This window comes from Erythrolamprus reginae, chromosome 12 (assembly GCF_031021105.1).
Source record: "Erythrolamprus reginae isolate rEryReg1 chromosome 12, rEryReg1.hap1, whole genome shotgun sequence".
Taxonomy (NCBI): domain Eukaryota; kingdom Metazoa; phylum Chordata; class Lepidosauria; order Squamata; family Dipsadidae; genus Erythrolamprus; species Erythrolamprus reginae.
In genome coordinates, this window is record NC_091961.1 from 34,317,895 (window position 1) to 34,333,445 (window position 15,551).

The 15,551-nt window shown below is 60.0% G+C and overlaps 1 protein-coding gene across 1 annotated transcript; it reads right to left on the bottom strand.

The window, feature by feature from the left end:
* Window positions 1-43: 43 nt before the first annotated feature.
* FOXR1 (forkhead box R1) lies at window positions 44-2,089 on the bottom strand. The gene is made up of 6 exons (XM_070765798.1): window positions 1,917-2,089; window positions 1,665-1,733; window positions 1,406-1,578; window positions 855-1,087; window positions 482-714; window positions 44-328 (listed from the first exon to the last, which is right to left on the bottom strand). The coding sequence occupies exons 1-6, from the start codon at window positions 2,035-2,037 to the stop codon at window positions 300-302; spliced, it is 858 nt and encodes a 285-aa protein (XP_070621899.1). The 5' UTR covers window positions 2,038-2,089; the 3' UTR covers window positions 44-299.
* Between the last annotated feature and the right edge of the window lie 13,462 nt (window positions 2,090-15,551).

The following is a 15,551-nucleotide window of genomic DNA, read 5'->3' on the forward strand; positions in this document are numbered from 1 at the left end:
ACCGGGAAGAGGCGCGCATAAACCAGCTGCACAGACAATCACAGCGCTTTGGATGCGTTTATTGCAGCTGCTTCTCCAGGGTGACAATTGAGGAGTAGAAGAAGAACAAGGCTGCAGGGGCTTTTCCTGCCTCCAACCGAGACTTCAGCCCCCGACGGGGCGCGGCTCTCCTGGCTTCGCTCACGGGCCAACCGGGCTGCCCTGCCTGGAAACTCCGGCCGCCCGTCCCGGGCAAGAGGCCAGTCCTCCCTGGGGAGCTCTGCGAAACGGCCACCGCGGCCCGACTTCCACGCCGAGGCTCAGAGGCCAAAGAGGGAGCGCATTAGCTCTGCGGGAGGGAGAGGAAGCTGTGGGTGCTGCCCGGGGAGCCCAAGGCAAGGGGGGGTCGGGCAGCCCTCCCGGGATCGGGCACGGCTCACGGCCGACGGGGCGCTGCGGCCGACGGGGCGCTGCTTCTTCCTGGCGGGCCCCGTCCACCCACCTGGCTTGTCCATGCTCTGGTGCACCAAGCCCACCAGGTCCTCGGGCAGGGCCTGCGCCTCCTCCCGGAACTTCCGCCGGCCCTCCGTGGTTAACTTCCACAGGCGGGACTTTCGGTTCCCTTCCAGGCAGACGAAGTTGGTGGTCTTCTCAAAGCTGCTGCTGAAGCAGAGGTTGTGCCGGACGGTGTTCTTCCAGCCCTCGGGGGCCGTGCGGAAGAAGGGGAAGTGGTGCCTGCCAAGGGGGCAACAAAGGGCCGGAGTGCCACGCATCGCCCACGGGCACGGGCGAGGGGTCCGCCTCCCGGAACGCCCACCGCTGAGCGGCCGCGAGGGAGGGAGGGAGGGAGGGGCTGCTCAGCCGCCAGAGCCCACCTGGTGAACCTGTAGATCTCCTGCACGGTCAGACTGCTGTCGGCGCTGCTGCTCAGGGCCAGGCTGATCAGGATGCAGTAGTTGAGGGGGGGGCGAGGCCAGCTCTCCGGGGCCCGAAGCTTTCTGCTGCTGCGGGATCGGGTCCCCTTGGCCTGGGGGCAGGGGCCGGGGGGCCTAGGCGGGGGCTCTTTGCAAAGCAGCGGGGGGCTGCCTTCCCTGGCACTCCCAGGATCCTGGCAAAAGACGAGCACTCCTTCTGGGGGGGGATACGGACGGAGGGGTCTCAGCAGGACGAGGGAGGGGGTCCCGGGCAAGGTCAGCCTTGGGGTCCTCGTCGCCCCCCGCCCCTTGCCCTTATTCACATGTTTGTGCTTCAGCGACGCTCCGGAGGTAGGGAAAGCGGGGTGGGGGCGGCTCTGAACACCAGCAAGGCGGCCACAGGGAAAACATCGTCGGCAAGGGCCCCTCCCGGCTTCAAGGCCCCCAGCGGCCACCAGAGTTTCTAGGCGGGCGAGGCGGCCCACGTGCCCAGCCCGAGTCCTTCCAGGTACCTCTTGTGCTCCCGTGCGACCGTCTCCGAAGGGAGCCGCGCTACAGGCTGGAGCCTGCGGGGCGGGGCGGGGCGGGGACGCGGGCAAGCCGGCCCGCCCCGCGGCGTGTCCCGGGATGGGGCAGACGAGGTTGGGGTCAACCCACATCCACAGGTGCGGTTTCCCGGCGGAGTCTGCAGGGGAAGAAGCCGTCAGGCGTCCCTCGGCCAGCCCGCCGCTCGCCCCGCACCGCCTCCTTCTCCGCTCGCTCCGCGCTTACCACGAGCCCCCGAGAGGGGAAGGCCGGGGGCCTGGTCGAGCCGCGCCGTCGGGAGGGCCTCGTCGGCAACTGCGGAGAGAGGCGGTTAGGGGACCGACCTCCGGGCGGGACACGGGGGCGCCGGGGGTCCCGCCCTCCCCCTTCCCGGGGACTGTGGCTCGTCCGGGGAAGGGCCCAGCCGAAGGCGACCCCGGCCGCTGCTTCGGTGCCTCCCTTCCCAGCGCCCCCCCTCGAAAGTTGGGGCCGCCTCACCGGGGGGCAGCTGGTCGCAGGTGGCGTCCAGGGCCAATTCCCGGGACAGGTCCCAGCCCTGGAGGCCGCTCCGCCGGTGGAGCCGGGCCCAAAAGGCAGGTCTCCGCAGCCGCAAGTCCATCCTGTGGGTTCCGGAGGTCTTCGGGCGAGCCGGGCCGTCCTGCCGCGCTCTGCCCTTTAAGGGCTGGCCGCCGCGCCGCCGCCGAAATTGCTCCGCGTTCCCGGCCTCTGGTTTGTGCGGAGGATCGGGAAAGGCCCGCTCGGCCGGCGAGGCGGTTTCCCTTTTCACACAACCATTTGGTCTCAAGTTGAGCTATTGTGCGAACCCAGGTTCTGGACTGGGCCGGGGTCTTAACGTGGCAGAAGCTTGGAAACTTGGGTTCAGGAAACCATGGTTCAGCTAATCAGGAGTAAGTGTCCTCTGGCAACAGAATGTAAGTCTTTCTTCCAGGAAAGCTCCGATTTCTGCCCATGAGTGCACCGGCAGCTATGGGGGGGGGGCGGTGAGGACCAGGGGGCCAAGGGAGGGCAAAGGAGGAGAGAGACGCAGAGCTGCCTTACTGTGCCAGATGAGCAAAGCACATTAATGGTGTTGGGGGGGGGGGGCTACACTTGCAGCCTCTTCAAATTGCTGGTCAGTTTCTCTTCTGCATCTTCTTCCGCAAGTAGATGTTGTGTCCAATTCCAGGCTTCTATCCTCTTATATTTATTGTACTTATATCACTCCTATCAGAATAAATAGAACAATTTGGCTAAGATGCAGGGACAGTTCTGTATTTCAATCAAATGAAATACACCAAAATTAATATGGAAAAAGGTAAAAAGCTTCTCTCCCTAGAGGTAATTCTTCAGTTTCCCAACGGCACTGAAAATGAAGGATTCGGAGGAAGTACAAAAACCCAGGAGTAGTAAAACATCTCATGACAACTGTGTATTCTGAATCTGGTCCCCTTCCTCATATTTTCTCACTGAGAATCAGTTCAATGGATTCCAAATCTAGACCGGCCCTGGCCGCCACCTTTGGCCTGAGCTTTTTTCCCTTTTCAGAATTCGTTTTTCTCCACTTGCTTCTCTTAGGGTCAAAAATTATGAGAAGCTGCTATATGCAGATTAAAACATCACTGGTAATAAAAATTTAAAGCATATTAAAGGAAGCTATTAAGAATAGAATAGAATAGAATAGAATTTTATTGGCCAAGTGTGATTGGACACACAAGGAATTTGTCTTGGTGCAGATGCTTCCAATGTATATAAAAGAAAAAGAGACATTTGTCAAGAATCATGTGCTACAACACTTAATGATTGTCATAGGGGCCAAATAAGCAATGAAGAAACAATCAATATTAATAAAAATCTTAGGATACAAGCAACAAGTTACATTTATGGCTGTTGGTCTTCCATTGCTTTTCTATGGTAAAGTATTATCAAAAGGAGGACTTTGGGCTCAGAGGTAAGGGCTTGGATGGCTCTGGGATCAGCAAGGAGAGGCAGGACCCCCAGCCCCCCCTTCACCTGGCCGTGGGCAAGGGCTACCTGGCAGGCTCCCCTGGCACCGAGGGCCGGCCTTTTCTTTCCTCCCTCCAGTTGGCCAGCATTCTGCCAGTGACCCCAGTGGCGTGGGAGGGACCTCTGCAGCCTCCCTCCGTTTGCGCTCAGAACTGGTGAGTAAGTCTGCATGAATGTGCCCGCGAGGAGGTTCTTCCTCAGGGAGAGAGAGGCAGGAGAGCCTCTACAAACCCATTGGGCTCAGGCTTTGTTTCTCTTTCACTGGGTCAGGGTAGTTTTATACCTACCCCCCCCCCCCCCATCACCAGACTCTGGCAACCTGGCAGAAACTGCATGGAGAAGTCTTTGTCTAAAAATAAGCAAAATTTGTCAGCCGCAATTTGACCAACGCTTCTGTGAAACCTCTCTCCTAAGGGATAACTTGCAAGCCAATTCTGGGTTTTTGGAAGACGATGACTTCCTGGACCCCAGTGCCCAATTAAACCGTCTTCAGGCCAAGCGGCGGAAGCTGAATCTGGCCTGCGGGACCGGCAGGTAAAGAGCGCTTCGCTTCACCTGCCCAGTTTCAAAATGTGAAGCTGTGATGGCCACTTTGACTTGGGTTTTTGGTTACGGGTGAAGTGGGCTTTGCATCTCTGGGGAAGAAACATCTTGCCCCCCCTCCCCTCCCCTCCCGAGACTGCTAGACAGAGGAAGCTGCAGGTCATCCACACACACACCTCCCCAGGTAGGGCCACACCTGGTGCCCTGTCTCCAGAGAGCACGGCTCAGGTGCTGGAGCCTCCCACTCCCACGGCTGGCAAGGGCAGGCCACCCCGCTGCCTCCGGGCCCTCAGCCAGGAGGCCAGGTGAGATGAAGCCCCTTCTGGCCGGAGAAAAGGGCAGAGTTGCAGCAGCAGGAAGGCGGTCAGTGGCTTCCTTCCATGCAGCCTGGCAGTGGACGATGGGGGTTTCCTCTCTCCCCGACTCCCTGCACTGCTCACTTGCAGCTTAACAGGCTTGCTTCACTGTATCTATGGAAACCATTAGTTGCTAGGCAACAGGGGCATCATCTGCAATGAGCCCTCGCATCTAATTATCCCATCATCACCCACTGGCTGGGAGGAACTTGGGGAAGCAGGGAGGCCAGTCTTCCGCCTGCTCCCAGCACGGGACTCCTCTGCCCCAAGTCCACAAGGAGGCCTTTTGAGGGGGGGGGGGCTTCCCCAGGAGGGCCTCTGAGAACGGCCCTGAGGTTGGGCCAGGTGAAACTCCTGGGGGGGGGAGTCCCTTAACTGCAAGCCAAGAGACCCTCTGCCCCCACCAGGCTCCTTCTGAAGAGGGCGGGGGGGGGGCTCCTGCAAGGCAGAGGGGCAGCCAGGTGAGGCAGGCTGCTCCTGGGGTGGGCCGCTCCCCAGGGGTGGGCTATTGCCTGGAGGGGGTGGGGACGCAGTGGGGGAGCAGAAATGGAGCTCCATCCCAGAGCACTCAATTTGCACTGAAAGAGCTCGAAAGCAAATGCAGAGTGGTAGTAAAACTTTTGGTGGCCCTTCAACTGCCGCTCCCCCTTGCACCTGGCCCCTCCCTTCCTTTGGTTCCCATGGTTACACCCAGACCTCTCCCCATGGCCTCAGGTGCGCTGGCCGGAATCAAGAGAGAATTGGACTGGGATTTGATTCATTTTTCAGATGCTGTTTCGGGTGCTGGCTTCTGGGGCCCCTCCGGGAAGGCCTGCGAAGGGATTCTGCTTCCTGGCAGGGCCCCTTCCACTGGGGAAGACCTCAGGGCCGGTCGCTCTGAAGGCTCTTCCCTCTCCCGGCGCTGCCCAGACCGTAGGGATCTCCTCGTGGTCTCCCCTCTAAGCAACTATGCGGTTTCATCCGGCTTGGCTCTTTCGAGCCCCCCCCCCCCCCGCAATCGTTTCTATGCTCTCGGGACGAGCCTCCCCGCGGTCGGGCCCCGGGGACGGGAGCGGGACGCCCCGAGAGGAGCCCGAGAGCCCTCGGCACATGCTCAGACGCCCCTTTTCCCCCCGCCATCCCGGCGCACCGAAGGTCCCCTCCGCCCCACACACCCAGGAAGAGCGGCGCTCCGTCAGCTTAAGAGTCCGGCGAGGGCACCCCCGGCCCGGCCCGAACCCATCCAGGCTGCCCCGCGAGGGGGCTGAGCGGCCGGGAGGGCCCCGGGAGAGGAGGCGGCGGCCTCACAGCGGCCCTGACCCAGCGGACCCTCGCCCGCCCGCCCGCGCTCTTCCCGGAGGGCCCCGGCTGCCGCCCCTCGCTCGCTCCGGCAGGTGCTGCTCCCCGACAGGCCGCTGGGAGGCCGCGGCGGAGCGGCCGGGCGGCGCGACTCTTATTTTGACACGGCGGCGGCGGCGCCTGCCCGGAGTGGCTCCTCGCCCGGGGCGCAGCCAGCGCGCTCGGCCCCCAAATGAGCGGGTGGCGGCGGCGGCGGCAGGAGGAGGAGGCGGCGGCGGCGGAGGACGCGGCGGGCGCTGCTGCTGCTGTTGCTGCCCGGGGGTTCCGGCGGCTTCAGCGCGGGGCGAGGCCGGGCCGGGCGGCGCGGCGGCCACAAGGCGGAGGGGCGGCGCGAGGACCCGCCAGGAGCGCCCCACCGCCCGGGGCTGAGCGGCCCGGCAGGCGGAAGCGAAAGCGGCGACACGGCCTCCCCGCACCAGGTAAGCCGCTCGCCCGCTCGCCCGCCCGGGGGCCTTTGTCCGGGGTGGCTCCGGCGTGGGCGCGCTGTCAGCGGCGGAGGGCGAGGGGCCGAGGCGCTGCTGGCACCGGAGGCGGCCGGGGGGCCGAGCGGGCGGCGGGTGCGCTCTCCCGGGCCCTGCCTGTCTGCCTGCCTGCCGACCGACCTCCAGCCCGGCGGGGGCGGGCGAGGGCGAGGCGCAGAGGGCGCCCTGTGCTCCGCCGAGGCCCCGCGGCTGGTGGGCCCGCCAGGCCTGCGCCGCGCTCTCCCGCCCGGGCCTGTGGCCGTCTGGGCGCCGCCGCTGTCATCTGGTGGGGCCCGGCGCCGCCTTCGGGACGGGCTCTGGTGGGCCGGACGACGCCTGCCGCTCTGGGCCCGGCCCGGGCAGTTTCTCCGGCGGTGGCGGGCCCGCCGCCCGGCCTCTTGCGCTGCCCTTCCGGGTCCAAGCCGCGGGCTCCTCGGCGGCGCCCTGGCCCAGCGGCCCACTCTGTCCCGGCGGAGGAGGAGGGGGCCGAAAGGCCGGCTGCCATGCGGCCTCTCCCCCCGTCTCCCCTCCAAGGCCTCGCCGGGCGGCTCCCCCAGCGCCCAGCCGAGTGTCGGGGCTGCCTCTGGAGGGAGGGAGGGGCTCAGGCTGGGGCGCCCCCCCATTGTAAATCCGGGCTGTGGGGCTGAGGGAGCAAAGGGGTGAGGGGGGGTTTGCTCCTCCCCTTGGAGCCCTTCAGACATGCCGGGGCCCGGTTGGCCTGCTCCTTCGGGGGGAGGGGGGCTTGGGGGGCGCCCTTGAGTGTTGCACCGGCAGAGAGGGGGGCCTGAAGGAGCCGTGGGGGGGCTGAGCGGGGGATCCCAGAACCCTCCACCCGATTGAGCACCCCAACCATGCAGTCCCACTTCAGGAGGGGGGAGGGTGTGTGTGTGTGTGTGTGTGTGCGCGCGCGCGCGTGTTGTGCTCTTTCTGGCCTCCTTTGCACTCATCAGACCTGCAGAGCTGAGGCTGCCTGGGATGGGGAGGGCCCAAACCTGGGGGGGGGGGAAAGCTGGCTTAGGCCGCAGAGCCTTACCTGCCACACGGCCTGAGCACATGTGCGAAATTCCCCCCCCCCCAAAGAGTGGCCTCTAGAAGGAATGGGCCAGTGAGCGGCCTGAGGGGTGCCTGCCTGGAGTGGCCTGGAGTGACCTCCCCCAGTTGGCAGGGGGGCAGAGTGCCCAGGGGACCTCCCCAGGGAGCCCCTGCTGGTTGGGGAAGAAGCCGCAGAGGGGGCAGAAGGAGTGGCTTGGAAGTGCCCCCCCTCCCCTGCAAGGAAAGTGCTGAGTCGCTGCTTTCCGAGGGGGGGTTGAGGCCAGAGCCCGGCTGGCTCAGAGGCTGCCAGAAGCAACAGGGTGGAATTTCCTCTGCTGCCTGGGGCCAGCTCCTCTCCGGCCGGCCAGTGTGTCTGTCAGGAGGGACCAGACTGGGGGGGGGGAGGAGACAGGAGCCAAGAGCCCCCACACACACACACTTTAGGCCTGGTTCCTATTTTCTCCTCCAGGCTGGGCTGTTTCACATTAGGCGGCCAGCCCCCTCCCCCTCCAGGATTCCCCATGCAGCCGCTAATGAGCTGAGCCCCCTTAACCCCCCCCCCCAGAGCTTTTGCCTGTGCTTGGAACCTTTGATAGAGGAAGGGCTGCCTCTTGCTGGGTGTGTGTCCGTCCCACTCTGGGGCTCCCCTGCCTGGTGGGGGGCGGGGGGGCGGGGGGCTGGCCAGAGTGGTGGCAGCTTTACCCAGGAGGCTCGGCCCAGGCCAGGCACAGTCCATGCTCTGGTGGGTGGAGGAGAGTGCGCAGGCAGGCTCAGGGCCTGGGGCAATTTCAGACGGCCCATTTCCTGCTGTGTCCATGCATGTGTTTTGTGGCTTGCTGACCCTTGTGGCATCCCGCTGCATGCCCCTCTGTGAAGTGCCCTCCTCAGGTGGGTTTGCTGCATGTTGTTTGGCTGCAGGAGGGCTGAGTGGCCTCCTGTCCAGGCAACCTGGCTGCTGAAACAGACGGCAGGCCAGGTGCGCAACAAACGTCTGTCCGGTTCCTTCCTAAAGGCCTGCAGTGGCGGAGCAGCCCCAGCCTCTGAAGGCCATCCATGCCACTGGTCTTCTGATCTCACCATTAGGAAGTTTCTCCTTAGTCCTGGTTGCTTTTCTCCTTAATTTGTTTCCCTCTATTGCTTCTTGTCCTGTTCCGGTGCTTTGGAGAAAGCTTGACTCCCGCTTCCTTGTGGCAGACAGTCCTTTAGATATTGGAAGGCTGCTATCGTGTCTCCCCTGGTCCTTCTCTTCATCAAACTAGCCAGGCCCAGTTCCTGCAACCCTCCTTCCTATGTTTTAGCCTTCAGTCCCCTAGTCCTCTTTGTTGCTCTTCTCTGCATTCTTTTCAGAGTCTCAACGTCTTTTTTATATTGTGGCAACTAAAACTGGATGCCATATCCCATGTCTGGTCTTACCAAAGCCTTGTAAATTCAATTCAGTTTCAATTCAATGTATTAGATTTGTAGGCCGCCCCTCTCCGAAAACTCGAGGTGGCTCTAAAACAAAGCATGTAGAACAAATCTAATATGTTAAAAAAGTAAAACTAAATTGGTATTAACCAATTGGTATTAACACTTCATGTTGTACAGTATTGATTATGTGTCTTAGTAATGTAGCCTAGGATTGCATTGACCTTTTTGGCAGCCGCTTCACACTGCTGGCTCATATTGAAATGATTGTCCACTAGGACTCCGAGATCCCTCCAGCCCCTTTGCTGTGGAGCCAAGTTTCTCCTAATCTATTTGGTTTGGTTTGGTTTGGTTTTCCTTGCCTAAAATAAAACTTTCCTTTTCTCATACTGAATTTCATTTTGTTAGTTAGGGCCTAAAATAAAACTTTCCTTTTCTCATACTGAATTTCATTTTGTTAGTTAGGGCCAAATGTTGAGATACATCTAGATCTTAATCTGTATTAATTAATCTGTATTAATCTTGAGCCTATCTTCTGGATTGTTGACTATTCCATCTGCAAATTGAATGAATTCTCTTTCTATCCGCTTACCTAAATCATTTATGAACACATTGAAGATTATTGGCCCTAAAATAGAACTTGGATAGACCCTGCTGCTTCATGTAGACATAGTTTCATTAAGGATTACACATTGAGTGCAGTTTGTCAGCCATTACAAATCCATTTGGTAGTGATGCTGTTTAACCCACATTTTTCTATCTTACCAAGAAGTAGGTGGCGGTCTACTTTTATCAAATGCCTAAATCCAAGTATATTATGCCCAGAACATTTTGCAATTTTTTAATATTGAAAGAATTTTTTTTTAAAAATATTTTTGACATTTGTTGCAAATCTTCATTCTGAACTTTAGCTTTCCTGGCCTCCCCTTTGCAATTGTTCTTTGTACTTATCCTTTTTATCTTTTAAGATAATTCTTTGTCCAACCATGCTGGTGTCTTCTGGGATTTCTTATTTTCCTTTTTTCAGTGGTTTTGTGCTGGACTGGGCTTTTATTTTTCAGAGTTTCCCAAGCTTCTTGAATCGTTTTCCCTTTAAAAGTTTCACCACAGAATCCTTCCCAAGCTCTACATGTTTTGAAATAGCAATAGCACTTAGGTTTACAGTCCTCAGCATATTGCCCCCAACAGTCTTGGTCATCATTGGCTCTTTTAAAGTCTGACGTGATTATATTGTCTTCATCTTGAACTCTGATAGGACATGGTCACTCTCCCCCAAAGTTCTTGTAGCTTCTACCCCCTCTATCAATTCATCCCCATTAGTAAGAATTACTTGTAGGACCAATAGAGCTGTCTCTCCAGTTCCCTCCGTCCTCTACCGTTTCGGTGACAAAGTTGTCAGCTAGGTTGGTTTGGGACCTGTTCTATCTCCCACTTGATGCCAGGTTGATGACAGGGTAGTTAAAGTCCCCCATTACTACTTTTGTGTGTTTCCTTCGTACGTTTGTTAGCCGATGAGCAAAATTTGTCTGTTTCTTCTGCTTGGTTGGGTGGCCTGTAGTATCACACCCACAGCAGTGATGGCGAGCCTTTCCCTTGTCCCTTGCGGAAAGCGTGCGCCTGCCGGCACCCATGATGCTCCCCTGTGCATGTGACCACCCCCGTTTGGGCCTAGCACGCCTCCTCCCTGCAGCGCCTGGGACCAAAAACAGCCCCCCCCCCCCCGCGGCCCATAGCAGGCCTCCCAACTGCTACAGGTGTTTCATCCGCCTTGTGTGTAGCTTTATTCCTCTTTAGCATTCATCTCCATTGTTTTGTGAGGCACTTCCTGCCTGTCTAGGATTTACCTCTATTTGCTCCTGTGAGGCACTTCCTGTTGGTTGTGTGTCTCTCTGCTGGATGGCTTGTGGAGGGTTTTAACTGCATTTTGATTAAAACTGCATGAAACACCTGCAGCCGCCTGGGACCAGCGCCCCCCCCACGCATGTGTGCACAGCTCCCGTGCATGCGTCTCCCGTGCACGTGCTTGCCCGTCCCGTCCCGAAAACAAGCTGGCTGGCGGGAGGGGCCCAGGCGTGCAGGCGCGATGGAGCTGAGCCGGCCCACAGAAAGGGCCCCGCATGCCAGCTGTGGCCCCCAGGCCGTGGGTCCCCTCTCACAGACGGACAGCGAGGTCATTCTCCCCCCCCCTCCAGGCCGTCTCGGTCGAGAGGCCGTGCCTGTTGCTTGTGGCTGCCTGGGCGCAGAGGGTGGTTCACACCCACCCTTGGACGCTGTGTCCGAGCTTTACCTTACAGGCCCTGGAGGGGCATCGGGGGGGGTGTTTCATGGCTTGCTGCCCAGAGCGGACGTTCCCATGGCTGGGCCTGCCCTGGGCCAGGCAACAGGCTGCAAACGCAGGAGACTCCCCAGAGGCAGCGGGTGGGGGCTCCACCCCAGGATCGGCTTCTCCCTTGGCCCTCCTTCCTTCTCTCAGGGGTCGGACCTGGGCCTGTCTGCTGGCTGGGCTCTGAGGAGCCGGGGGGGGGGGGGAAGCAGGCGGCCAGGAATGGAGGCCTTGAGAAGAGGCCATGCCACGTCCTGACACTCCAGGTGGGGGAGGTCAGAATAGGGCAGGATGTTTCCCTGCCTGTGCCCGCAGGCATTCTGGGTGAGCTGGGCATGGCAGCACATCCAGCCGGCTGAGTCAGGGAGCTGGCTGGCTCCCAGAAATCAGAGTGCGGTTTCTCCCTTTCCCTCCAGCCTAGATTTTTTTTCCGCCTTCACTAAGCGACAGCTCTGTGTATGCACAACAAAGGCCTGCTTGCCTCGGTTCCTCTGGGCTGGACCCAGCATGAGTCAGTTGGATTCCAGTGGGGCAGGAGTGTGCAGGGCAGGCCTGTGCGGGGGTGGGGGCAGTATGGGACCCTCAGGACAAAAGGGCCTCCTGCCCCCAGCCCCCCAGGCCGGCCGGACTAAGAGGGAAGCTAGTTTTCAAAGTTGGAGAGGCTTCTTAAGGCCTGGGTCAAGGGGGCAGTGGCCAGTCTATTGTCTTTCGGCCCATCCCTCTGGGGCAGCGGGTGCCTCCGTGGCTCTGCCGGTGGAGCACAGTTTCAACGCCCCCACCCCAGAAGACAATTGGCTGCCGGAGATCCTCCCTGGGGGGCTGAATCAGAGTTCTGTGACTTGGCAAGTGGAGGGGAGGGGGGCGTCCTCCTCCTTTCCAGCTGCCGCCGTGGGGAGGGTGCGCCTGGAGGGCAGAACTTCGATCAGAAGAGGGCAAGGACAGGAGTGTTGCGCAACCGGCGCGTCGGCTGAGGGGGGGGGGTTGCTGGCAGAGGCCGCCAGACAAAACAAATCTTGGCATCTGCCTGGGGTGAGTCGGATCCTGGCACCAAGGAATTCCAGGCGCCTCTCCGGCCTTGCTTGGAGGGAAAGGCAGGAGGAATCGGGGAGCCTTCCTGCTCCAGTCTCAAAACTTGCAGAATGTTCTGGGTCTGTTCCCACTTCAGACTCCAGCGGAGAATGTGGTCTTTGTACGAGGAGCCAAGGCTCGCGAGCTTTGCCGCAGACGGCTCCTCTTCAGGCTTCGGCCTACTTAGCGCACTGCTGTGGGTTGCAGCCACCTGGAGTGACACTGACCCCGAGGCAGGCAGGGCCTTACCAGGAGCGCTCCAGGTGGGCCTCTCTCCCGTTGGGGACCAGGCACCCCTCGGAAACACGGGGGAGCCGGCCTGGCCTGCCTCGGTGCCCCATACGATCCCTGGGTCAGGCTGGAGGCTGCTGGGTGGAGCCCCGTGGAAGGGCCCTGCGTTAGAGGGTAGAGGAGGTTGTAGGGGGAGGCGGAAGAGGGGAGCCCTGGTGGGATTACAAGTCTGCAGAGCCAGTGCCCAGGGGGGGGAGTGCGTGGAGGGGCAGGAAAGAGTTGTTCCAGAAGTTCTCTGCAGGGGGCTCAGCAATGGCTGCAGGAGGGAGGGTCCTCTTGCTGGTCAGTGGTTTCCGTTTGACCCTGGGGGCTCTGGATGACTCCTGCGCTGGCCGTTTGCAGTAGAAGTCCCCTTGTCCCATCATTTGTGAGCTGCCCTGAGTCTTCGGAGAGGGGCGGCATACAAATCTAACAAATTATTATTATTATTATTATTATTATTATTATTATTATTATTATTATATCATGGAACCCTGCTTCCTGCTCTTGCCCAGCCGGGGGGGGGGGACCTTCGGGCCAGTTGTCCTGTGTCTGCTGTGGCTGGGAGGGGTGGGGGGGCAGGCGAGCCCAGGGTGGGTCTCCTGCTGGATTACAGAGGGCTGCGTCTTCCTAGATCCCCTCAGGTGCCCCCGAGGGCTTTTAGCTGCGCGTCTGCACCTCTGTCTCTGCATAGGTAGGCACGTGTAGGGTTTTTTTCTAAATTTACTCCCTAAAATGTCAGAACAAGCCAGTGGTCAGCCTTTTCCTTGCTGATGACAGTATCAGCATTCCTTCCTCTCACCCTAAAACAAGCCGTGGTTCTCAGCAACCCTCACCCAGCAATGATGACCAGGCCGGCAGCAGAAGATGGCGCCTTCCTTGGGGGGGGATGGGTCCGGTGCCCCCAAGGCCCTGGCAGAGCCCCCCCCCCCAGTGGGGACGCCTGGGCTCCTGGTTGCTCTGCCTCCTTGGCTGTGTCCCGAAGAACTGACTGGGCTCCTTTGGCACAGAATTTGGGGCACTGGGGGGCTGCTCGCCTGGGGGGCCTCAGTCGGCCAAGCAGCGCATTGGAAGGCAAGGCTGGGGGTGCAGGGTCCCCAGGCCGTCGGAGGCAGGAGAGGAAGGCCTGGCGGGGAATCTGGGCAGCAGGGGCTCTTGCGTGCCATCCCTGAAGACTGTGGGCAGGCTCCCTCCTCCTCCTCCTCCTCCTCCTCCTCCTCCTCCACCACCACCACCACCACCACCACCCTGAGATGCTTCCTTTGGTACCTTCTGCTTAGACTTCCCCACCATTGATCTGCGGGGTCCCAGAGGAAGATGGGGGCTGGGGAGGCTGCCCCACCACCCCCTGGGAATGTATTTAACTTTCCCTGTTCTTTGGGGCACCAGGCCTTTGGCTGTCGATGTTTCATCCTTAGCCCTGTCCCCATTTTCCCTGCGGTCCACCCACCCGTGTGGGGTGACCCCATAGGGCTTGTCAGAGAGTGCGTGGGCCTTGAGCCCCCGAGGGATCCGGTCTGAAGCTGGACGGTCGCGCGAGGGAGTGTTGGTGCAGGCTGGGGGCACCAGGGCAGAGGCCGGCAGTGTGGGGAGGGTTGTGGGCCTGGAGGGGGAGCTTTCCTGAGGAGCAGAGCGCCCCACGCATCCTTGGGGGGGGGGGGGCGGGGAAGCCCTGTGGCCTGGGCAGGAGAGGGCCGAAGCCAAGGGACCCCTCCTGCCTTCCCCACCAGCCTGGCCGCGAAGGCTGCCCAGGAGCCGGTTGGGGAAGCCTTTGCCGTTGGCGTCCAGAGGCCCCTTGACCCTGAGGCGGGTCTGCCCCCCTCTCCTGCAGGTGACTTGCGCTGCCCCCCCCACTGGAAATGAATCTCTCCTGGTGTAGAAGGAGGCATATAAATATCCCCCCAGCGATGTGATCTTTCCAGCTTCTATTAATAGGCCCCTAGAGGCCTAGCCGGCCACATGACCAGGAGGGGTCCTTAAAGAGACCGGGCATCACAAAGGAGCCCCCCTCCCCTTTAAGGGCTGGAGCACCTGTTAGCCTGATACAGATGAAGGTCTGGGGGGGGCTGGGGCCACCCTGGGGGGACCTGAAGAGCCCCCTGAAATTGGGGGGCTCCAGGGTCGGGCTGCAGAGGCTCCAGAGCCTTGAGAAGCCATGTGGGGGTGGGGGGGGGGCTTCCCCCTCCCCTGTCCTGAAACTCCCCCCCCCCAGCCATCCCTTTGTCCTCTTTGGAAGGGTCTGTTGCTCACCTTTCCCCCTCAAATACTGCAAGGTGCAGGTGGGCCTCTTCCACACGTTGTCAATTGTGCAATAGAAGTGTTGAACCTCATTGCAAAACTCTGTCGGCTTCTCCGGCTGTGATGTATTTGTATGACAGGATGGTTGGTGTGGAAGGTTAATTCCGGTTCATTCCCAGCGATTCCCAAGGTGGAGTTTGCATGTTGTTTAGCCACTGGACAATAGGGATCCGTTTTCATGGAATTGCTACCCAAAATTCCTTTCCTGCTCAGTCCCAGCCAGGAACAGCTGTAGATGTTTTGTTTTTATTGGGGCATCTTTTGCTGTTCAGTGTCCACTCTAGCAGTTTGGAGAGGGGTTTCTGGACATCTCAGGGCCTTTTTGTTGCCTTAACCAGGCAGAATGATTTGGGGTTGTTAGCGCTCAGCCCAGACTCCATCTATGAAGACATTGGTCCCTGAGGACTTTCCCTGTTGGTCAGCTGGAGGAATTGTGGGCTGCTTCTTCTCTTGTGTGTTTTCTCTTATCCCCACTCATAATGAAGTGACCGCTTGTCCCAGGACAGCTGGAACGCTTTTTTACATCCTTAACAGACTTGCTTCTGTCCAAAACTCTGCTGAACTTTGAAAAATTAACAAGACCGACTTCTGCAGAAGCCCTGCTGATTCTCCAATCTGTCTGAACACGTTTAATCCTGCCCCCCCTCCCCACACACACACAGAGTTCCCCCCCTAATTGGAACAATCTGCATTGCCTGGGCCAGTTCTAAGCATGGCTATCTTTGCCCCCGAACATCTGGAGTGGATCCCTTGCAGGGTTCGGCCTGAGCACCTCTTCCTCCCCCTCCTCCCATGCACTGCTGTGCACCCCTTCCCTTCCCTTGGCCAGAACCGTGTGCCAGGTTGCAAACTCCCACGACGGGCAGCAGGGGAAAGTCTTGGGCCGGAGGTCGAGGGCGTGTGGGGAGTGAGGAGGGCAAGGGTGGCCGGAGGTCTCGCGGGCACAAGGCGGCCGTAATGAGCAGGAAGGGAGGCACCTGCCCCTCTGGTGATGGCTTTTGTCTTCCGCCCCTCTCCCCCCACCCAGGAGGCA

Excerpts from the sequence above, each read along its gene's own strand:
- FOXR1 (XM_070765798.1), bottom strand. The coding sequence starts at position 2,037 with ATGGACTTGCGGCTGCGGAGACCTGCCTTTTGGGCCCGGCTCCACCGG. Across the intron at positions 715-854 it reads GAGATCTACAGGTTCACCAG|GCACCACTTCCCCTTCTTCC; the intron begins GTGGGCTCTGGC and ends CCCCCTTGGCAG. Across the intron at positions 329-481 it reads CCAGAGCATGGACAAGCCAG|AGCTAATGCGCTCCCTCTTT; the intron begins GTGGGTGGACGG and ends TCCCTCCCGCAG.